Genomic DNA, 25,017 nt, shown 5'->3' with positions numbered 1-25,017 from the left:
ACCAAGTAATATTACTGCAAGCGATGATAATTCCAGTAACCGCCAGAATCCAATGCGGCATCGCACAAATACAACCAACAACTTGAAAATATTTTCAAAACTGGTTGCCCACAAAATAATATTTCTATACGTACACAATACAAACTGCACAATTTATTTGCTAAAGTGAATGCGTGTATGAACAAAGATTTATCAACCAATCCGCGAGGGTTACAGTATTGCAAAGGCATGCGTTATTGCACTTATCTCCACGTGCATGTTGTCAAGACATTTGATAAATGCGCTCGGCTAAAATAAAACGAATTTGAAAAAAAGGAAGCGAGAAGCACGTGTTTATAGATAACCTTACGATTAAAAGACTCTTACTGCTGGAAGTCCATATTTAAAAAAATACGCACATCGCAATGAAATATTATAACTCTGTTTTACACTGCAAGCATATGTAATGCGTTTCAGAAGCCTATTTATAGTAACATACTTGTTTATGATAAAAGCAATTTTTCATAAGTGAAGATAAGGTAGACATAGCGTTTACCGCATTATTAGACCCGTAGATCATTAACCGGATGGGGCTATAGGTGTACCCTCCGTCCGTAATGGTTGTCCTTGTGGAAGTCCATTCGTCCGTTAATTTCCCAAATCCAACTACATTTTGATTCCCGCTTTCTTTACAAAGAAGAAAACTATGGATATTCCACGGCCTGTTCTTTTTCACCAGTTGCCGAAAGTCAGGTCGCTGTCACTCCGTACGCCCGTCTGACCGTCCGCCATAATGGAAACTCCTTGGAATGTACACGAAATATGATCACCAAATGTGTACTACATCTGAAAAGAGATGACATGACTTAAACCACATATGCATGAACATGAATTTTCAACCGGTAAAATGTCGGGGCACTGTTACAAGAATAGAATTACCATTGCAATAACTGAAAAAGTACTTATGCTATTATCATTAAACGCAGTTTCCAACTAGTCCATTGGAACAACTAATATCTAAATACATCTTTGAAGAATGAAAATTGGTGATGAGTATGGAATTTAAACAAATGCAGATATACATGGTTATATACTGGTTATACAAAATTTTAATTGACAGAAAATGTCACCTAGAGGTTGATGGCATTACCATGCATATTTTACAATATACTTTAACCTCATCATTGCGTGTCGTTACATGCAATATCCTTCACTGTGAGAACGATTTGTCCAGAGGAATGCATGAAGCATAAATAATATATAAAACCATAAGAAACATTAGATTGTAAATATTTGAAAAATACATTGTAACAGTTGTTTAATGTATATACAACTTATAATGATAATATTTAAAGTATTACAGAATATGATATTGTAAAATATATTATTATAAAATTTGTATATATATATATATATATATATATATATATATATATATATATATATATATATATATATATATATATATATATATATATATATATATATATATATATATATATATATATATATATATATATGCTTAAACCATTGAATCCTTTGGTGATTGTATACATCGAACAAAAGGTTGTAAAAAATAACTTCAGTCTCTAAATTCATGCGACCAAAATCAAATTGCAGTCGATTTCAATCATATCAACCGCATGTTTATATGGGTTTTAGCGAATGTTTGATCATGTTCATTCAAATATTGCCGCTAAATTGATATTTCAAATCTAAATTAGGGGAACATGCTCAAAACGAACAAAAGAAATCCGGTTTATCTCATGATAACGATAGCAGATATGCAGTTTAAGCCTTCCGTTTTGTTACAACATTCCTTTCATGCCAATCTTTTTACACCGACATATTGTAATAAAACATTTCACTTCACATGCATTCCACTTTATTATTTTTTCTGTTTGAAATAAGAAATTTCTCAACGCAAATGCAATCCAGGTTAGAATCATATAAAGGACCGGCTAATTTAGGTTTATTAAACCTTTCTTGTTACTTAGTTATATATTTGTCTTGTTTTGACGTTTGTATATACACGTTTCATGGTGTTTTCTACATTAACTATACCTATTTCGGCTGATGATTATACACTTTAATAATTGGGGCATCCTTCGTAACTATTTTCAGAATTGAAACTGTTTAGCATATGTGTGGACCCAAAACAAATTATATGTGTGTCTGAAATTGATGCGGTTTTAAATAATTTTGAGATCACATTTATATTCCATGTTCTTAATGACAAAAGAATCTGACAGTAATACATCATTAATATGTGTAATATATGTGGTATACTGTTTAAAATTGTGCAGTGAAAATATAATATTGTACACAGTGACTATGGATTTGCAAGGCAAAAACTGCATATTTAGCAACGAACTTATACTTCAATTTTTCTGTAAAAAGTGTCAATATCTTATTAAAAAACTTACAAATATTCATTCAACATGAAACTAGTTTTTGGTGTACACCTGATTAGAGTAGCAATCCAGAGAGAAGCCGATTTAAATTTTAAGACTTAGTTTCGAAGCGTTTAAAGAACAAACATTTCTCAGTGCTGTAATACAAATACTCTTTTGTTATTCAAAATGGGTAGATGCTATGTAAGTGATAAAACATGGTAGACTTAACTATATATTGCATAATGGAATACTAAAAAAGAACTAATTTCACATCACCTACTCATTACAAGCAAATTTAAATTCTAGATGTGAATACAGATTCACGGCAATTTTCAGAACATCCTTATACGTAAAGAATCATGACCTGGAAACAGTTTGAGTACCTTGTTGATTTTTGGATAAATGGTGTTTGAAATATTGTTCAATATTAAAAGTGCAATTCCAATATAAATACATTATATGATGTAAGTATGGGTCCATGCGTCTTGCTGCTACTGCTCTAACAAATACAGTTTTCTGCTAAGCTGCGGACTTCACAATCATCTTATTATGCTGCAATTTCTCAAAGCGCGTATTCCACAAAAACAACAGCAATCAAACTCACAATCTCAAAGTTCAAATGAAATATTATATATAAGATTCAATATATTTATTGGTTACAACATTCGAATTCAATTATAGAGTGGTCTTATTGTTTGAAAACAAACGGCAAAACGATCAAATGAATCGTTGAACCCGTCTATAAATCACGGCTTATCGTAACAGAGAATAATTAATAATGATGCGACAGAAGAAGGCGCGTTAAAAGTTTACGCATGCACAAAATAATACACACACGAACGCACAAGCACAATGTAAAACACATTTTTATTATATTCTTAGGTTTTTTTTTTTGGGGGGGGGGGGGGGGGCTGAATTTTCGTCTTTATAAGGATGTACTCGGGTATTCTTTTTTACATGTATATGCAGCCGATGTTAAAAAGTTGAAAACATACATTCTTTGTCTTTACGTTTATATTATGAATTATTTATTATTACGATCCTACAAATGTTAATAATTTCGTCATTTATGATATGAATCGAGGAAGAACAAATCAAAAGTGTACACAGAATTGCATTCGACTATTCGATGAAAACAGCGCAAATGTTAAGTCATATAAAGTAGCCCATGTTTGAAAAAGGCCACTGTAGCCCTATATGTTTGATTAACTTTTCAAAAACAAGTTTGAGAAGTAAGTTTTATTACAAGAAATTCACTATAATACCAAGAATGATAATATTAATTTGGGAGCTTCTTGGACCGGGCAACATTTTTTAAGTGGCGAAAGCTTCAATAACAATGGCGTCGAATTATCATTAATAAATCATGTAAGTGTAATAGTATTGAATATAAATAACTCATCGTTGGAAGAATGTTATTTATAACACTACATATATCAGATAGCAACGTAATTTTGATAAATCTATATGCACCAAATAATAATGACGTCAATTTCTATAACACATTAGAGAATATTATTAAAAACTTTGAAGACGAAACAATAATAATTGAAGGTGACTTTAATGCCGTATTAGACTATAGCTGTAACAAATAAAAAGGAAGGGATAATTCTAACCATACAATTTCAAATAAAATAAATAACCTCATAGAACAATATGATCTGATATGATATGATATATTCAGAACACAAATCTAACTGCAAAAGTTTATAAATTGCATTTTAACACGCACCCACCAATATTTTGCAGATTGGATTATTTTTTAATCTCTAACAACATATTAAATTCCGTGATTGACTGCCAAATACACAAAGGTTATCGTTCTTATCATTCAATTGTTAAAATGATATTAAAAACTAGCAAACAAGAAAGAGGTCCCGGGTATTTTAAAATAAACAACTTATTATTACTAGAAAAAAAAATGCCAAAAATTAAGTTGTTAAATTTGACCACGAAGCTCACCCAAACACATTACGGGAATGAATTAAAGGAAGAATATTGTATGCAACTATCAAATATTCAAGCCTTATAAATAGAATAAGCAATAAACAAGAATATGAGCAACTGCAAAATATTAAAAACATTGCACAACAGTTGATATCTAATTCCAACGATGATTTAATTAAAAACTAATACAATAATGCAACACAATTATAACATTAGTTTAATAACTATAAAATAAAAGTGTATATGTTAAGGAGTAAAGCAGAATGGATTTAATTAGCCGAAAAATTACAAAGTATTTCGCTAATTTGGAAAAAGTATAATTCTGAAAATAAATCAATGAAACAAATACAAATTGACGAAAAGAATATAGAAGAAAATCCATAGAAAATTGTATTTTATCAACAAAAAACGATAATACGATAAGAGCAGCAATTCCAATTCTTTTAACAACAATGAAATAGTATCAATTAAACGGATACTATACAACATCTTACAGAGTACGAATGAAGCCTTAAAAGATATGAAAAACAACAAAAGCCCGGGTTCCGATGGTATAACTGCGGATTTCTATAAAATGTTTGAAGAGATATAAAGGAATACCTTGTAAATTCTTTAAATTATTCTTATGATAACGGAAACTTAACGGACAATTAAAAGTATCATATCTCTACTTCAAAAAGGAGACAAAGATCTATTTACTTTAAATAATATCTAAATTGTGATTGCAAAATCAGTTGCAAATAGAAAATTAAAAAGACCTACCAACCATTATAGCCACATCAAAGACCGGCTTCGTGAAAGGAAGGTATATAAGTGAAAATGTTAGATGTCCCTAAGAAGCTATTGCAAAAGTGAGTTTTTACAATAAAAATGGGCTATTTTTTCTCTGATTTTAAAAAGGCTTTCAACAATCTTGATCAAGCTTTCACGAGGGACAGTTTAGTCAAATTTGGTTTTAACTTCGCAATAAATAATTGAATTAATTAGATTTACAAAGATTCTTAGTCATGCACACACACAATTGACACTTTTTTGAATATTTTAGCATACAAAAAGGTGTTGGACAATGTTGCCCGCTTTCTCCGTACATATTTATTATTTACATAGAACTATTGGAAATTGAAATGAACACAAATAAAAATACCTTAGGTATAACGGTGTAAAATACAGAAATTAAACAATCGCTTTTCGCAGATGATGCATATAGTCTACTGGGTGAATCGAGATAATCATTTTAGACCCTTATTGCAACCATTGACAATTTATAAAAAATATCAAGCCTGAGATTAAAAAATAAATAAATGCACTTTTATTCGCATAAGACTTATGAAATTTTCAAACATTATTTTCTGTAAACAAAACATTTTTTGGACATCGGAAACTGCTAAAACATTAGGAAAAACATTTCTGAATATGATATGACCGAGTAACAAACCATAAATTAAAGAGTTTAAAAATTGTCTCGCAAAATGGCAAAAAATGGAAACTAAGTTTAATGGGAAAATTACAGAGCTGAACATATTCGCTTTTCCTAAACTTATATATCCGCTAACAGTTCTAAACAATCCGGAAGATGAAATTATTAAAGATATAAAGAAATCAATGTTTTGATTTATGTAAGATTATAAACCAGATAAAATCGCGAGAAAACAATTGGTCGAAGCTACAAAAATGAGGGGGGGGGGAGGTGGGTACTCTAAATTATCAATCTAGATAATTTTATAGTCGGGCTGTAGTCAAGCTGGGTGATCATTATTTTATATCAACCAACTACAAAATGGACAATAATTTACATTGAGATGCTTGAAAATAATGGCAATCTCTCTATCTTAAAATGCAACCTTAAATCATCAAAGTTTAACTCTTTGAAATTGAAATCTTAATTTCTTTCTGAATGGATAAAAGGATGGTCCAGCGCAAACTATAAAGAAAATAAGACATTCATTGGGAAAGATATACTCTGGAACTATTTCAAAAATTTACAGAACTACAAGATTTATATGATTTGCCTGGTTCTGATTTCTCTAAGTACCATACGTTTGTTGGTTGTATGTACCAAAATGCTAGAAAGAAAATACTAACGATGAAGAAATGTCATACGTTCAACTCATTTACATAATTAGTTAAATAATCCCGAACACAAGAATATGCAAATTTATAAATGCACTCTTAGAAGAGAATACAAATATAAAAAAAGAGATGTGTTTGTCAGAAACACAATGCCCCCTATTGCGCCGCTTTGAAATAAAATTTTAAGATATCATTTGGCATGTGTAGAAATTATCTCCCTTTTAATGCTTATTACTTCCTTTGGATTGTATTTTTTGACTTTTGACATTGAATGATGACCTTGACCTTTACCACTCAAAATGTGCAGCTTCATGGGATACACATACATGCCAAATATCAAGTTGCTATCTTCAATATTGCAATGGTTATGGCCAATGTGAAAGTTTTGGACGGACGGACGGACAGACTGACTGACGGACTGACGGAAGTTCAACTGCTATATGCCACCCTACCGGGGGCATACAAAACAACAAATAAAAACAAACATGGGGAATTCTGTTTGATAAACAGTTGCATTGGAAATTAATTACTACTAATTATATTGAAATCACAATCGATTACTCCTTAAGAACGTTTCAGTATAAATATCGGATGAACGTCAACGACGAAAATCCTTTTACAAAGGGAATAGTAGAATCTAGTCTCTGTGATTTATGTTCAATGCCTGTTGAAATATGTATCCATTTGTTTCTGAAGTTTCACAGTGTTTTTATTTTTGACCAACATTGAAACATTTAAAGAAAATCAACTAAGCATTTCAATTTATTTTAAATTTTCTTGTGAATGTATTTCACTTGGTGTTATTTTTATCAACAGAAGGAACTGCTCAAACGGTGTCAACTTTATTTTATTAGTGGGAAAATATTTTATATTTCAAAGCTTATATTAACGATGTCTACCAATTGTTCATATTGAGTAATATTTTAAGTACAAAAAATAATCGAAGTGATAATCGTAAGCTGTAAGGGTAAAACTGACATACACATACATTAACTAATTTTGTAATGTTATTCTGTACTGTACAATTCCGATAAAACGGAAGAAAACTATGTTACTATTTATACTATTTATACTAAATATATGTTTTACTTGTATATGTTTGTGTCCTTTCGGGTTTCACTTACTTTTTCATTTTCATGTTAATTCATTTCATTAATGATTCATTTCAAGCGCCATCATTATTTATGTATCACGCGTTCCATCCATAATGCTTTACTTCATTTATTATAATTTATATTTACAATATCTTAGTGTTATGTGTACTTACATGTTTAACATATCAATATATATTATCGCTGTAAATGTAATGCCTGAACATAAATAATTTAAAACAATGATTGACTTAAGAGGGATTAAGGCTGGTCTTTGCCGTCATATTGATCATACTTAAACTTGTGTAACGGACAATTGTAAACAACTGTGAATCAATCTGCATTTCTATTTTAAAAATATGTTGCTTTTGATTTGCATTTTTGTCTGTCGTATACATTTCGTAATGATTTCGTTGGCTGCATACCAAAAACTTGAAAAAAACTAAGATTGAATGACCTTTTATTTTTTTTGATACATTACTAAAAACCTAAAAGAGCAGTTTGGATCGTCTCTATATTAATGCCCCTTAAAGAATAAATAGCTCCCATCAACCTATCTAGTTTGTGTCAAGAAAAGTGCTCGTAAGACACGTAGTCTTCCACATTCAACTGTGGTTTCAAAACTCAACTTACGTAAAAAGAATTTACTAAAATACCAAGATATGCTAGTTGATATGCTGGTTAATATATAAGCAAAATATCTTAACTGCAGCCTCATTATAATTCCAGTTAAGTGTGATTCAAAACAAACTGTGATGTTCTCACAAAAAGGGTAAACGCTCTGCTTATGTTGAAGATATCTGAACACAAATATGAAGGTGCTCGAATTTACGAAATGTGTTATACGTGTGTCAAGTTTCATCCACGAAGCAGCATTTCAACTTTGTAGTTAGGCGTACGAACGAAACGACGTCCGGACAAGTGAAACTATGTATGCTTTCCACCCATCTCCCTCAATTCGGGGCATACAAATTAAAATAAAATAATATAATAATATTTTTAATAATAAACATACACGTAATTTACAGTACGAACGCTTGAACGTATGTAGTATATTTGTTCAAAATTCGTAATGTAAGAAAATAAAACAAGCAAATTGTTGAACTGATATACCCCGCCAATATGCCACTGGACACGCATACCAAGTTTCAATGAAATCCGCCAAAGCACTTCCAAGATATGGCTCTGGACACACAAAAAACTTTTTTTTTCAAGATACACAGGGACATAACTCATTTATTAACAGATGGTGTACAATGACATTTGGCGTGCATCATCCTTTTATCGATATATATACTCATACCAAGTTTCAATGACATCCGCCTAAGCACTTCCTAGATATGGCTCCGGACACAAAAGTGCCGGACAGACAGACGGACGGAAAGACGGACGGACAACGCCCAAACAATATCCCTCCGCCTATGGCGTGGGTTAATAAAATAAACTTAACATGTATATATGGCCACAAACAACATGCTAGTATATGACCACGAAGGGCAATTTTTGCCGTTTCGTTTTGAAGTAGGTACAAATCGGATTTCATCCGAAGTTGAAATTTTAAAGAATAAATACTAAAAATACAACTCGGGTTTGAAGTCTACCAACTCCTCATTTCATTAAATTTTATTAAATATTTATGTTCCTAAATACTTTAGTGCGATAAGCTTATTTCATCTGTTCTTTCTAGTGATGTTTAACCCATTATCTCGGTAAAGTAAACAATTACAAGTTTTACGTAAGGAAAGGCCAGACTACAATAAAACAAATTATATCTGACAGGGGGTGAACAGAACTATTTTACAACAGCTATCGGTAATTCCTAAAATTTAATATACCATTGCGTTCAAATTTCACAGAAGTGAACTGTAAATCCTCATATTTTGTGTAACACAATTGGTAAATCCATTTATTCAACCGTCTTATCTGAAAAATCTGTTTTATCAATCCATATTATTAAAACATTTCTGTGACGTCATCAAATTGTCCTAACTGCACCCTTAATTCAATATTTGACGGATTTCTCTCCAATAACACGCGAAAAGCACGAGTCTGGCAATACGCTCTCAATGTTTTAAGTAAAATAAGCCTCAATTTTTCGGCACTGCATGCTTAGACCGGGTAATATTTTTCATAATTGACAGTTTTCAATATATATTGCATACTCATCTTTTATGTTCGCACTTGTAAATATTAATTGTAAATATTACTTGTAAATATGAATTTTATTTTTATTAATTAAAAGATCATATTCCTGGTTAATAAAATAATAAACTCAATACAAAATCCCAAGTGCATCTGATACTTCTTCATTGTGGTTTGTGTAGATCTGAAGGACTTGTCAATGTCTACAAATGATAATTTATTTCGCATTATATGCAGATCTGAACAAATTAACAATACTTTTCTGCAATATAAATATGCATTACATGCAAAACAACATGTGTTTTTCGTCTCGATATGTAAAACACTGTACACTATATATATATAATATATAACGATTATGAATATTAATTTCATAAATTAAATTTTTAATTACAAGAACAATTAATCTTCAATTAATAACATACGAACATTTATTTGTTGATTTAACTTTACATACAATTTAAAAACAATTATGCTTTTTACATATTTCGTACTTTTGTTAAAAGATAATGCCCGGCGTAAATGGTTAGCTAAAACGCAATATACCTTGAGTATCGTCATATTGTTTTGTTTCAGAATATTGAAACCGTAAATGCCAAATATTTTCGATAATCATATTGTTGAAATCTTATCCGAGATTCCGTTTGCAGGTCTAATTGCATAAGATTCTATTATTAAAAAAAGAAAATGTAGCACATTTGTGTGGCAACTTCATTTTAACACTTTTATCTTACAATGACGTCTTGGCAAACAAATAGCTGGTTGATACATCGATTTAAAATGTGGCATTATCTACAATTGTTAATTATTGAGAATAATTTCTGACGTTATTTGACGAACTCGAGCATAATATTTTATTTATATACAGTATACACACAAACGTCACGTGTACTTTATGACCTTGACAAATATACTTATTGCATACGACCCTTTGACACGCAAACATGCACGGAGTAACTTAAATAAAGATTCGGCTATTGTAACTGATGACTTCGTTTAGCAATATTTTGCGTAATAGTTATCACCAAGCTGTTGACATATTACATACATATACACGTACTACATATTTATACGATATATTGTTCAAAAGTACTCGAGAGAAGTGACATTTGTTTAACATGTAAGAAAGATGAAGTAATGTATTTTATTATCAGTAAATTTGAATTTCATCCACTTTGTTCATTAATTGAATCAAAGTACTTTAAAAATTAAAGTGTGTATACAGAAAATAAAAATTCTGTTCGAATTATTTATACAAATAATGGGTTAAGTTCTGTTTTATTCGAAGCTTAATTTAAATGTTGCAGTTTGTCGGGTTCTTAAGTCTAATAATATCAAAACATTAAAAAATATAACAACACGAAGAAACGTCATTACCTATTTACAAATTATTAAATTTCTTGCTTGGATGTTAGTCCTTATTTCTTTCAAAGCTTTCATATCCTGTGTGGCCAATTTAAAAACTGAAACTAGCTAAGTTAAGGCAACACTTTTATATTGATGTTAAACGAGCTATTGATTTTTCAATAAGTATTGCTCATTAATCGCAAGAAATAGTGAGATTATTGTTGCAATTAAGTCCGACGAGATTTTCAACGTAAAGATTATTTTGAAATATAAAATAAAAATTCCTGGCATGATGTTACTAAGGAGTAAGCTGTATAGTCTTACACACCTTGAGTATTTGAGCTTGCTTAAACAAGTCTTCAGTGTTCAATAATTACCAGACTCATGCTTAATTAAAAGGGTTACGCTTTAACGTAGTTTAATAATTTGCTACCAATAAGCGTTTGTTGCATAGACTCCTGATCGCCGTTTGTTTCTTGAAAGCGTTCTCAACGGTCGGATTAATACGGACATAGTTTAAACTCACTCAATTATTTTAACTTTTAAACAGGTCAACTGTCTCCCAAAAACTCCTGCAAACAATCAGATGAAATACGCATCAATGTTATTTTTACCTCAATCATCTAAACATATCTTGTCTTTTAAACAGTAACAAAGGTAGTGATTATTTAAGTATTATTCATGAAGTGATAGACATTTGAAAACGGATATAGGAATACCATATATTGTCGTAAAGGATTTCCCGGTCTTTTGCTATGTCTGTATACAATGTTTATGATAGTGTTCTGTTTTAATAAGAGATGTTTCATACGTGTAAAGTAAATATTATGTCATTACTTTTAATTAAGTAGTGATTTGAAAGACAAACTATTAACCCACTGCATTTAATGTTACAAACCATTACTGTATTACAAGTTTTTAGTTATTATGTCTATAATCTTACACTAAAAGAGATTCATCGGTTGATGGCGGTTTAATGAAATTCGGACTTAATTCAATATTGAACGAAATTAATCCGCTCCTGTGAACTTATTTTAAACGCAAACGACATGCGTGTGGTATATGTAAGGTAATTGCAAAAAGTTTGGCGAACATGCAACAAAAAGTGTTAGCTTCGAAAACCAATGTATCGAGTAAAATCCAACCGGCAAAATAGTACGCCTGACTAAGAAAACTTACAAAATGTTTGTATATTGATGATTATCAACTTAAATCATACACATAAATAACCATGTGTATTTTTTCATCGATCATTAAAACAAGACACACGTGTTAAACCGATGTAGGGCTTTAACTACCATTAACATTTCGAAAGAGTGTGTGTTAGCGATTTAACGCTTGGTTCTTGTAATCACGGGTTCCATAAACAAATAATAAATATTTTGTATTTTATATTTGTCCGTGTACTTGTACTTATTTAAACTTATTTCAAATATAGGAGTTTTATTTGTAAAATAATTAAATGATATTAATAAAAGAAGAATAAGTGTCCCTTAATAAGATTTAAGAATGTGTATGTATTGAAGCATTTTATCTCTACACCAGTTATTTTGATGTTGCTATTCAATAAGACATAATCTTGTCTTAAGCTATGGAATTTTCCCTCGGTTCAAAACTTACTTTTATTAAATACGATGAAAGCGTTTATAACTTTGCTATCACATAAACACTTTCAATGAAGCTTTCAAGATGTGGTTTGTATCCACGTACTAATTTTTTCCCCGCGATATTAAATCAGGGTAAATGAGTATCTAAGTCAGAAAATCGCACCAATTGTTTGAGCATTAACTTTGAGAAAGTTCAAAACATTTTGTTCTAGTAGATAACCATCAGGTTACATATAAATACACAAGATTTTGTTGGCAACTTACTGTTTCATGTTTAAAAAGTTGCATGTAGATTCGAACTTATCAACGCATAATTTTTCAAATAAAATTTTCACCCAGTCTAGAACTAGAGAATCAAGTTTTGTAGTTCGTTAACAAAATATTAAAAAAACTTGCAGAGTTCTAAAGGCATTGTTGTAGGGTAGGAAAACGGAAGAGGGATGCAGCGACTGTTGTTGATTTCGCTTTTGTTTGGATTTATAGTAAGTCAACGATAAATTTTTATCTCACTTTATTACTATTGTGTTGTAATTACCTGTTATAATTTGCTAAATATATACGTTATTTACATTTACAACAAATTGGTTAAAAGGCGACGTTATTAAATTCAATTGCATACAACCTCTTACCTCTATGGATATACTTTCGAGGCCGTTCACTCGGTTTAACCAGTACTTGTGGAATCTTTTGTGGAAACTGAGAACACTTCCCGAGTTAGGTTCGAACGCGATACCTTTTGATCGATTGAATACAACATATCCAATAAGCCACCGCGACTAGTAAAGAGATTGTATACAAAATTTGTTCATTCAGATCAGCGTAGAGTCTGTTCCAGCAAGCGTATGTGCAGGAAGACAGTGTTTCGTGGATGGATTATGTAATACTACTATTTACAACGACTGCGGGTGTAAAAAGGTACACGTTTGACTAAATACAAATGATAACATTTTCTTCTTAAGACATTCAACTTGTAATAATCGAACATATTCACATAAATACTGAAGCATTTATTGAGGCAATATAATACGTAAACGTTATACAGATGTTATTAAGACTTATTTTCGTTTCGTACTGGCCTGCTGAGAAGCGGTTGCTGTTGGTTCCAACTCCTCGCCATAATCTCTTAATTAATGTTGTCGAAATACCATATGAAACATGCTCTACATACATTTTATGGAGACTTGTTTCTGCCAGCATTGGTTTGGCTTGTCAGCGAGCGATTGCTTGTTCCGACCCCTGCAACAAAACATTCAATTCCAACAGTGTAGAAGTTAAGTTTCACTTATTTAAGCGTTTGAACATACCGTGTTATAGGGTTTATGGAATTGTTCTGTCTTGTAGGCGGGGTAATAACAAGCAAACGCACCAACACAACAGAACTACCAACTAATACGAAACTTTAAAAATCTTGAGTTCTCGCATGAATTAGGTTGATGCTTGACTTATGCCAACTCGACGAATACCATTTGCACTTGTTGAGGTCAGTGATATTATCATTTGTGTTCCATGTAGGGCTATAGATTTTCGAATGGATCAAATGATACATGCGTTGACCAGGACGAATGCTTTCATCACATACACGACCCTTGCGGTCACAGAGGACGGTGCATCAACACAGTTGGTGATTACATGTAGGTAAAATTTACTATTGTTGTGTACAAAACGAATCAATTTACGTTAAATTATAAAACTTCTTTGAGCAAAATTATGTGATAAAAACACGGTGATGATGTCGTGATTGTGTACATCGCCGATGCAACAAAAATGTGGAGTCCCAAACATATTAAGTTGCAAAGAGTCTAAATATTACAATCATATTATAAACACCTACATAGGTGTTTCAGTAATGTTAACAACTTCTTAGTATACTTCCGATCGTTAGGTAATGTAAACATTCCTTCTACAAAAGACATTAAATTGGCCTTAAATCTCGAACCTTATAACTCATTAAGTCGGAAATATTTATTGCCTCCCATTAAAAAACAGTCTGTGATGGTTTGACGTACCTGGCAAAAGTTTCGATATTATGTACGTATAACGCATGTACGCGAACACTGAATTATCTGTTACATTTGCGAATTCGTATTTTAAAATCTAGTACATCTTAAATACAATACAATTTTGTATCAGTATTTTGTTTTTTTGTGTTTGTTCAGTAGCAATACTGATTAGCTTCATTAAATTTTTAAGATTGTTCATTGGATAGATTGCTTTATTGGTTACATATTTGCTTTATTTGTAAATCACTAGATTGAACAGGATTTGTTTACTTAATTGTTTGTTTAAAACGCGTTTTTTTTTCCAAATTACAATTCAGTTAGATAATTGCATTATATTTTAACACGCGTCGTTTTTAGATCTATAGTGGAACACTTGTTCTTCACTTTATAATGTGGAACATATAGTCGAAATACATTCATTTATTGGCAAGGCATGCATACAAACAACTTATTGCAGTAACTTTGAACTTTTATGGTGATACGTTATGACTACTTGGTGCTGTTATGTCACATGAACTATGCTTTTGAAAATTTGAATTAAGGCTACGTCGTTTTATCGCAAAGTGAAATTATTATGTTGCCAGTTAACTAAGTGCAGGCACTTTGCTACATTGAAAATTAAGTATAGTTATATAGTTATACTATTATAAGTTCACATTTACATGATATACTAACGCAAAAATGCTCACAGTATCAGTTTGATAACTGATACTCGTATTGTAAAATCATCGTGTATACGTTCATGGTGGTTGGGTAAATATGACTTCTAGAGTGTTCACAATGGGTAACTTTATAAACAAATAGCAAACTGACTTGGCAGGCATGTTTTTCATTGGACTGGGGAAATGTGGCAAACAAGTCATGTTACGAGTTTTCACAAGCCTTCTCTTTAAATTGATCCTGTGACTTAGTTGTGTTACCACACTCGAACTCGGTCGATACATTAACACTCTGATAAAGTTACATTAAAGAAAAAAGTTGCTTTAAAGGATGTTCACAACATTAAAATTATAATTAAAGAAGAAACATTGCATACCATCTGATTGCCATTTTTTCAACAGAATGGAACAGTTTTAAAACACTGCATATATATCATTCTTGATTCAGTTTCATGAACAGTGTTAAAAAGGTGATGTTATGAGTGTTAACAAGCTTAATCTTAAATTTGACCAATTTACTTATTGTCTTCACACACTCGAACTAGTTTCGAACGAGGAGGAGAAAATATCAAGACTTCAAGGAATTAAAGTTTTTCGCAAGAAAATCGTAAACACACGGCCAACAAATAACGACGCAAACAAGGCGATCAGAACAAATCTCGTGAGAATGTTATATAGAATCTCATTTTAAGATCGTCATTTCAGTTCAAGTTTGTTATGCAAAATACTATTTTACCTAACCCAAGCACTTGTTAAACTATGTTTGAAATATTAAATGATAATAATAGCTTATCAAGTGACGAACCTTTATCGTAACTCTATTTTATGACATTTGCAGATGCCAGTGTCTGGAAGGCTGGGAACAAAACAGCTATCGTTGTTCGAATAATGTTACGGACCATCCAAGGTGCATGCCTGGGTACAAGGGCAACCTCTGTCAAATAGCAGAGTGTGGACGACATGGGTTTCCTGAAACAAAAGGGATCGGCGAAGAATATGAGTAAGTACTGAACATACTGGGTATTTTGTTATGACAATATTTTTGTTTAGTCCTTAGTCGTTACAAATATTACCCTCCTTACATTGTTTCCGGAGTTTTATTTCTCATATGAACTATGAGCTTAAAGTATTGTTAATTGTATTTAAGGAAAGTATTTAGATTTCGCACAGTGACTGGACAAGATTCTCTATATGCTTTTCATGATACATAATTGTATATTCCTTAAAGGTATTGATGTTAACGAGAGACAACCGTCACAATCGCAAATAAATCGTCATTTATTTCAGTCACATTATTATCTCTTGACAAATTCGTATGTACCGCAGACAACTTAATAACACTTACAATGCAGCAACTGTTCAGATTTTTTTTTATGAAAGCAAAGTATTCGAAATAGAGAACCTTTGTCGGTGCCTGTTTGACTCAGCGACACATATATCAGCACTAGCATATATGCAGGACTCAAACCCATAAACACTTAAAACTTGCTTACTGGGCATTTCGATGTTATGGCGCTTGTTGCTAAATTCGTATTTAAGGGCTATCTTCCTTACAAGCCAATTATAAATCATGAAAAATACGCGGTTGTGGGAGCGTAATATTTTCCTCTCAGACGCGAAATATGACTGTCATCTTAAAAAGTATGCAAAGTTTAGTGGGTGTGTTGTAGCTTCTGCTTAGTACACATATACATCATATTTAATCAATTTTAAAGATATACTTCGTGTGAGTTACATATATGGCAGCTAGCTTTTCTTACATGCATTCTTCACAGCACTAGAAAGTACAGTATAACTCGCAAATTGTGTATTGTTATTACTACTATTGAAAGCATCCTTTGTTTGCTATATAATTTAAATGTAAGTCACGGAACGTGTATGCACGATATACATATAGTTTTTCATGTTTATTATAAACGAATCAGTAGAATTAAAAACATTAACATGTTTTCCTTCCAATTAATGGAATGATGCAAATGCTGTATTTAGATGCATTTGTGAAGAAGGTTGGACGCGGACTACAGACAGTGTGAACGCCACGTGTGATCTGGATATCAATGAATGTGTAGAAATCCCTGGTATATGCCAACATGGAGCCATCTGTGTAAATCTGGACGGTAAGAAGATTAAGGATCTTGGGCATACTGTGCGTTGACATGTCAAGGTGGTGATATCAGACTTATGTCTTATGAGATATTGGCGTTGAATTGTTTCATTTTTTCATTTATTATAACTTTCTTTAACGTGACGTACTTTTGCAAAATGTGAAATGCGACGCCCGTAATAGCAGTTGCCGAATGTTTCTTGTTGCGGTGATACTTGTTTTGTCCGTTTGTATACCTTTGGGGAACTGGTCATATATTGTCAATTTCCTTGATTAGGGAAGAAAATCATAGATCTCTCTTTGTTCATATATGTTCTGATGGCATTATTTTCCGAATATCTTCGATTAGTACTATATGTTTGCTATATTCACAGTGGAATTACTTTGGCTCTTTGCATAAAGGACATCACCAAACGATATTTATAAGGACGTCTCAATATAAAATGTAATTTCGATTTTATTATAGTGTGGTTTCATATGTTTAAAACTGTTAATGGTATCTGTAGCATTATTTAAGCCCTTGCAAACGACATTAAAAAGATATATAGTAATTGCAGTCAAACGTCGAATTTCAGGTAGTTACAAATGTCAGTGCCCTACAGGATGGGTCGGAGTGAACTGCACACAAGTCAACTGCACCTCACGAGGCTGCGTTAACGGCGTCTGTGTGAATGGCGAATGTCGCTGTTCCTCTCCTTGGACAGGAGACGACTGCTCGTCGCTTCTAACTTCAGTGGTACCGTCAACGATCATGCAACCGGACGCCAATGTCTCTTCGTTGTCTGGTCCATCTTCAGTGGTACCGTCAACGATCATGCAACCGGACGCCAATGTCTCTTCGTTGTCTGGTCCATCTGACAAAGGTTTGAATTGAACTTCATGGTCGATTATGTAAATGTGTTTGTATGGATAGCCTGTACTTTAAAATGACGAGAAAAATAATTACTTTTGTATTTAACGTCATTGAGGTATGAGTCTCGTAACGGTGTTTTATAGTTTACACTCCGACCAATGATATTTCAATTTTAAAGGTTTTGTAAATGTCTTTGACACTTGAAATTTCGTTTTCAGAAAGGGACACGTATTCCATTCCTTTCTTCGTTTCGATAGCCCTAGCAGCAGGGCTACTTATCGGTCTTGGAATTGCGATGTATTTGCTAGTAAGGTTCAAAAAGTGAGTAGATTTTTATCCTTTTTAGTTTCCAGTGCACTTTTTAAACGCCTTCACATTCTTTAAGAACAAAAACAACAGACGATCTCGCGTTCGTTTTGTAGCGTTATCAAAATGAAATGAATGTTTTCGTGTAATCCATTTGCTTCATTTGGATTATTTTATTAGTTGGACATATATATGTATGGTTTATGGTCGAGAATTATGGTGACACAGAGACTAACATTAATGTACAGAAAAATATAAATACCAAACTATATCAGAGTGATAAATGTAGTACCTGTATTATTATTATGTACACACTCATAACACGGTAAATTAACCCATTTATGCCTAGCGTCTAGAAAAAAGGACTTGGCAAACAGCGTAGACCCAGATGCGGCGTCTCATCTGGGTCTGCGCTGTTTGCTTAAAGGAATTTCTGTATGAAATATTATAAATATAGAAATAAATATAGTAGACATCCCTAATTTTGTAAATGAATTGTTCCAATTTAGAAGGATGGGAGAGTCCATTCGGCATAAATGGGTTAATTACTTAAATGTGTGACAGGCGAGCGCGCGATGTCGAGACGAACAAGGAAGACACAACAAAGACACTGGGATCAAAGTGTCAGATTCACCCAACAGATGATGTGCAAACATAAATAATTTATTATAATAGAAATCGCTGTGAATGAAGGTCATATAAGCTTAGGAACAGATTTTATCAACATGCACTGTATCTAAAATTGTGTTTTGTGGATTTGTGAATGTCGTTGTCATGGGTGCTTTTAAATTCAAACGGACGTATGTAATTTCTGAATGTTTTGAAAACAATTTAGTTTTGATAATATAAAATACGTCCGCGTATTAAAACAGTGAAATGACTATAACGGGAATCAAAGCAATCTGACCATTTGGAAATAAGAAATATTACTTATTCTTTTCTGAAATAAAAAGACCTTCAAGTTTATTTCTTTCCGCAAAGGTAGATGCTTATTTAATGTGTTGCCTCTGCGCAATTATATTGCGTGAATACTGTTTCAGAATATTTGCATTAAATCGTAAAACAATTGAATTGTATAGTGTACATGTTAAATACGAATCTTAAAAAAAGAGTTTGCATAAGGTGATACAAATAATTGTCTGCGGTTTAATTTTTGTTTTTGGAAGATCCTTCAAAGTGGCCGTCCAACAGATTTTGGCATGTATTAAAGCATGTCATTAAACGCTTTATATTGATAAATTTAAACATTTGACCTAAAAATCTTCAATACAAAACAATAATACAGTTAAAAAAAGGAAAAAAAGTAACCCTCAACAGGGTTCGAACCACTGACCCCTGGAGTCCTTGAGTAAAAAATCTCCGCCTAGACCACTCGACCATCCATGCTCAATGTTTACCTATATAAACAATCCTCGTAGTTTCCCAAAATATAACTACAACAACAGAACTTTCCAAATTATTCAATCGTTTCGCGTCGCACGACACTTTATAATTTTCAGGTTTTCAAATCGTTAAAAGATGCATATAATTTATATTTAAGAGCATGGTAAATGGTCAGTATTACTATTTCCTTAAAAATATCATAACAAAAACGAAAATTTGCGAATCTGAAACAACTTTTTATATATATATTTTGTCAATTTACCAATCGGTTGAACGGCCCCTTTAAGCGCTTAAGCATTTAATATTACATGCTAAGACCATACGTTTGTTCTGGTTCTGTATGCAAGTGATTAAAAGATTGTCTTGCGTATCTTTGTAATTAAGTTGACAAAATATTAAATCTTAACAACTTTCGAACACTGCAATAGATTGCTATACGTATGGATATAATCCATAGCGTTCAAGTAGACGCAATGAGTTCGTTATTGTTTTTGTTTTCAATGAGATCCTTAATACCACTAAAGCCAGTTTACTTGTATTTTGTAAACAAAAGTTTGTGCTGCAAACCAATGATTTGGTTTGAAACTGTTAAGAGCAAAAGACAAATTGAATCTTACTTGAACATATTTTAAAGATAAGTCACACATCAAAAGGGCAACATATTTAAAAAAAAAAGAGATAAAGTGTTATCTTTTAATTTATGTTGATTTTACAATGTTTATTTCCCAATTTTATAGTTCGTTTTCGTATGAAGTTTGAAAGTAATAAAAGTTATTACATTTGTGTAATAGTAACTAAGGCCGATAAGTATTCGATTCCAGACTGTAACAATTATCTTCTACTGGAAATTCAGTAAGCGGTGTTATCATGAAAGTGAATTGACATCTTCTTATTCGTAAAAACTTGCATTTTGACATGGATATAATAGAATCTCATTTTTAGCCTTATACAAAATATCATCATTATGTTAAATAGGTCGGTTCCGTCATTTCAAATGGCTTAAAAATGAAAATTCCTTACAAGCTTTACATGTTAATCAATACTTCAAAGTTAAACTGATAGTGAATGGAAACAGTAAAAAATTGAATTGCAAACAAGAATTCAAACAACAGGTTTCAATATATAACAATTACTTAAAATTTTGATTATCGCGAATACGTACTGGACAATTTTAATAAAGTACATAACGTACGCGTACTACTTTAGTATGTATTTACAGATTTTGAATTATAAAACTTGAACTATATTTATGGCAATTTATCACGACCGGTATGGCTTATATTTGCCATGATTGATTTTAAAGTGTTTACCATCGCTTTAGACACAAGCCGTGTTAACCCCTGATGCAGCTGGTAGATTACTTGATCAAATATGCGTACATGCATCAAGTTGAATATCAAAATCATAGTCCACCAAGGTTCACTAATCAGAACAAAGTTTAGGTTGTTCGCACTAGCTGTTATCCAAAGAAAACCGTAAAGTAGTTCTTCGATATTAGCAGAAACTTTCAGAATCAGCGATACAAGATCCATTGAGCTGCGCATTCACACTGCCATAATACCCGTTTTATTTTTGCATGACGCGAAGTTTATGGCAGATAACATGATTGGTTTGATTTACTATAAAACATCATGCGGAAAAAATTATCACAAGAAATACAATTTTGGGAACAATTTATTGTTCTTCAACCAAACGGATGCCTTACTACATTTGCAGAGTTGAAGTCTAGCTGCGAATTATTCGAATGAACAAAGTTAGTATAAATACGACATTATAGTTTTTATTTAACCGCTATGTTGTTATACATTGCATGTGTTCTTTCAATATTATCTCATGATAAAGGAGTAAACGATTTTTCAATTTATATGCATGTTGAAAGGGAAAATTAAATATCTTTGATTGTACTTGAAATTTTATCTTATAAATCGATTACACAGAAATTGTATTTTATCAAGCAAAGTGTGATGGTACTTGAACGTCTCACGGGACGTACACATGTAATACTTATTGGACTTCATCGTATGCTGACCGAGGTCTGCTCTATCGTTCTGGCGTGTTGGTGGGTATAAATAAGGTGCGAGAACTAAACATATACCAGCAAAAAACTACACAGACAGGCGCGACTACGACAATTATTAAATTTGTCGCCATATTGTTACTTGTTCTTGTGTAGTAGGCATTTTAACCCGAGCTTAAACCCCAATACAGTACACTACATGATGCGAATTGATTGCAAAAACATAATGTATTGACGAGATTACAAAATCCTTAAACAAACACATGCGCTTTCATATATCAGACGTTAAAGCATGTAGAATAAATATTTTCACGATAACTCACACTTCCACTTATCCGATCACTCAATCTAAAACATCGTCATGTGTTGCGTCGGGGCAAATAGCAAACAAGGTAAGATTAAGAAAGCAAATTTCGACCTACTGGATAAGGTGACATAGTGCCCCATGACGACATTATTGTTACTGTTAAATAATTTATTGATACTCTTTACAGTTCGAAGTCTATAAGCAAGAATCAGTACTTTCCAATTGTTCAGGTTAATTTTGCGAGAGTGAAATGCACGAAAATCTCGTGTTATATTATGAAATATACAAAGCAAAGTTTTACAATATTGAAAGCAAATATATACGCTTTTAATGTCAAGTTTCCTTTCCTTAATCAAATACATCAGTATGGGGGAGAAATGTTTAACCTATCTAACTTATGCATAAATCAGAATCAGAAAAAATATTCTGTAAAGCGTTTCATCGATTATTTAGAAAAACAAGCGATGTGTTTGTGAAACAATATGTCCCCATATATATGACCTTTGACCTTGCAGGATGAACTTGACCTTTCACCACTCAAAATGTGCAGCTCCATGAGATACACATGCATGCCAAATATCAAGTTGCTAGCTTCAATATTGCAAAAGTGTACATTAAATGAGCGATTTTGACCTTTGACCTTGAAGGATAACCATGAACTTGACCTTTCATCACTCAAAATGTTCAGCTTCATGAGATACACATGCATGCCAATATAAAGTTGCTATCTTCAATATTTCAAAAGTTATGACAAATGTTAAAGTTGTGGCAAACAAACACACAAAGCAACAAACCAACAAACCAACAGACAGGGGCAAAAACAATATGTCCCCCACCATAGTGGTGGGGGACATAACAATAAAAAAATAAAGTTTAACCTTCCTCCCAAATGCAAAAGCATGTGTGTTATATAGTTAAGTTGTAAGCTTTAGTATACATAAGTCCTGGGTTCGAACGCCTGGAAGGCATATTTGCTTACTTTTTTCCCCTTATGTAGTATTATATACCACTATAAAACATACCAACTGTTTTTTTATAAATCAATTTAATGACAATTATGTCATTTGTCCAAAATTAGACAATATGTGAACCAAGGCGTTAAAGAAGCTACTAAAATCAGTTTGTTCCTATGTGAATTTAAAAGCAATGATACAACGTGGCAAAATAATTTACACATAAACTATTTAACTGAGGTATTTATATAAAGAAAACATAAATTTGATAGGGAGGCATACAGCCGTGATGGTAAAAAATGATGAATACAATATAATTATTTGATAACATATCCTTAACACAAACAATGTTTTAGTGCCGTATGATCCTCGAGTTTAGATAGTATACCTTTTTACCGAAGCTAGTTTGATAAAAGAACATGTGAGCGATATTGCAACCGTAAATTAATAGCCATTATCAGCACATCATAATTAAATGTATAATAATCATTATTAATATAACAGTCTTAGTCAATGTGTTTCTTTTTCAATACACAGTGTGTGTACATACGTTTCAAATGTTCGTACTATTCTACTGACACATACATAAAGTGGGAATTCCTTACGTTTCAAATGTTCGTACTATTCTACTGACACATACATAAGTGGGAATTCCTATTACGACGAGAATCCAAACTGGCATATTGGCGTTTTAAGAAACTCCTTGTAAGTATCAAAGTAAAGCTTTCATGTAAAACTAAACCAAAAAGAAATAAATTTGCGAAATCGACGTCTGGTATTATGATCCTTTTGACAAGAATAAATAATATGTGAATTGCTTGATAAATATAAACGAACCCACACACAGTAAATAGCGATCTTATAGACTCACGGGCTGAGCATATTAAAATCACTTAGTTAACACACGTCTGCTTACAAGTCTTTTAAAGCATCAACTCGATTACTTTGGGTAAGTTGCTTGATGATCTTGGTGTTGACATCTTCATATCTTCTGTTTGCACAGACATCTCCCTGACGTTGTACTCGATTTCCGGACAAATTTCCAGATTTATTTGATTGCTGTTTTAACCTATGATAGGAATAAAAAGTACACACTAAATCGTAAATTAAATTATCCTGGATTATGAGATACTGTCGTTTGGTTAAAAAGGCAAACTTGTTTTATTGTTTTATTAACATATTTGAAGGTTTAAGACGCCTCGCGTATTTCTTTAAGCTATAGCAATATCCAAACGATTTTGACAATGTTAAAGTCCAACCGAGTAACCTTGTAATTTATCACTAAAGCCATTTTGCAATCTCATAATATGAGTCGTGTTCTGAAAAAACTGGGCTTAATGCATGTGCGTAAAGTGTCGTCCCAGCTTAGCCTGTGCAGTCCGCACAGGCTAATTAGGGACGACACTTACCGCCAAAACATGATTTTCGGTAAGGAGGGACTTCCTTGAAACTAAAAATACTAAAACAGCGGAAAGGGTCGTCCCTGATTAGCCTGTGCGGACTGCACAGCCTAATCTGGGACGACACTTTACGCACATGCATTTAGCCCAGTTTTTTAAGAACGCGGCTCATATTATCCGTAATACGCACGCTTTAATTTTGACGAGAACACAGGCTGCTATTATCATTAACAACAACAGCAACAACCCAGATGTCGATGCAGTTATGTAGAACAGGAGCCGAATGTGCTTTGTTTCTGAAGCAATACAAATTACTGATGATTTAAACACAGATGATAAAAAATATAATTGAAAATAAACACGATAAGCAAATGCCGAAACATTATAATATTTTAATTGTTACTTTTCTTATAGAAAAATTGAACTATTTAAATATTCTAAGTTCGTGTTATTTCA

At 32.3% G+C, this 25,017-nt stretch overlaps 1 protein-coding gene and 1 long non-coding RNA gene across 2 annotated transcripts; both read left to right on the top strand.

Annotated features, from left to right (window-relative positions):
- Window positions 1–12,866: 12,866 nt before the first annotated feature.
- Window positions 12,867–14,204, top strand: LOC127841354 (uncharacterized). Its single transcript, XR_008030942.1, has 3 exons — window positions 12,867–13,061; window positions 13,393–13,494; window positions 14,092–14,204. It is a non-coding gene; the product is annotated as an uncharacterized LOC127841354 (long non-coding RNA).
- A 3,743-nt stretch (window positions 14,205–17,947) lies between these two features.
- On the top strand, window positions 17,948–19,572 carry LOC127842836 (uncharacterized). Its single transcript, XM_052372587.1, has 3 exons — window positions 17,948–18,205; window positions 18,414–18,516; window positions 19,066–19,572. The coding sequence occupies exons 1-3, from the start codon at window positions 18,094–18,096 to the stop codon at window positions 19,157–19,159; spliced, it is 309 nt and encodes a 102-aa protein (XP_052228547.1). The 5' UTR covers window positions 17,948–18,093; the 3' UTR covers window positions 19,160–19,572.
- The last annotated feature ends 5,445 nt before the right edge of the window (window positions 19,573–25,017 follow it).

This window comes from Dreissena polymorpha, chromosome 8, assembly GCF_020536995.1.
Source record: "Dreissena polymorpha isolate Duluth1 chromosome 8, UMN_Dpol_1.0, whole genome shotgun sequence".
NCBI classification, from domain to species: domain Eukaryota; kingdom Metazoa; phylum Mollusca; class Bivalvia; order Myida; family Dreissenidae; genus Dreissena; species Dreissena polymorpha.
The sequence above is the reverse complement of the archived record's forward strand: the minus strand, read 5'-3'. Positions and strand labels throughout refer to the sequence as shown.

Coding starts and splice junctions, on each gene's coding strand:
- LOC127842836 (XM_052372587.1), top strand. CDS start 18,094: ATGCAACCGGACGCCAATGTCTCTTCGTTGTCTGGTCCATCTTCAGTG. Junction 18,206..18,413: donor GTCTGGTCCATCTGACAAAG/GTTTGAATTGAA, acceptor TTTCGTTTTCAG/AAAGGGACACGTATTCCATT. Junction 18,517..19,065: donor TTGCTAGTAAGGTTCAAAAA/GTGAGTAGATTT, acceptor AATGTGTGACAG/GCGAGCGCGCGATGTCGAGA.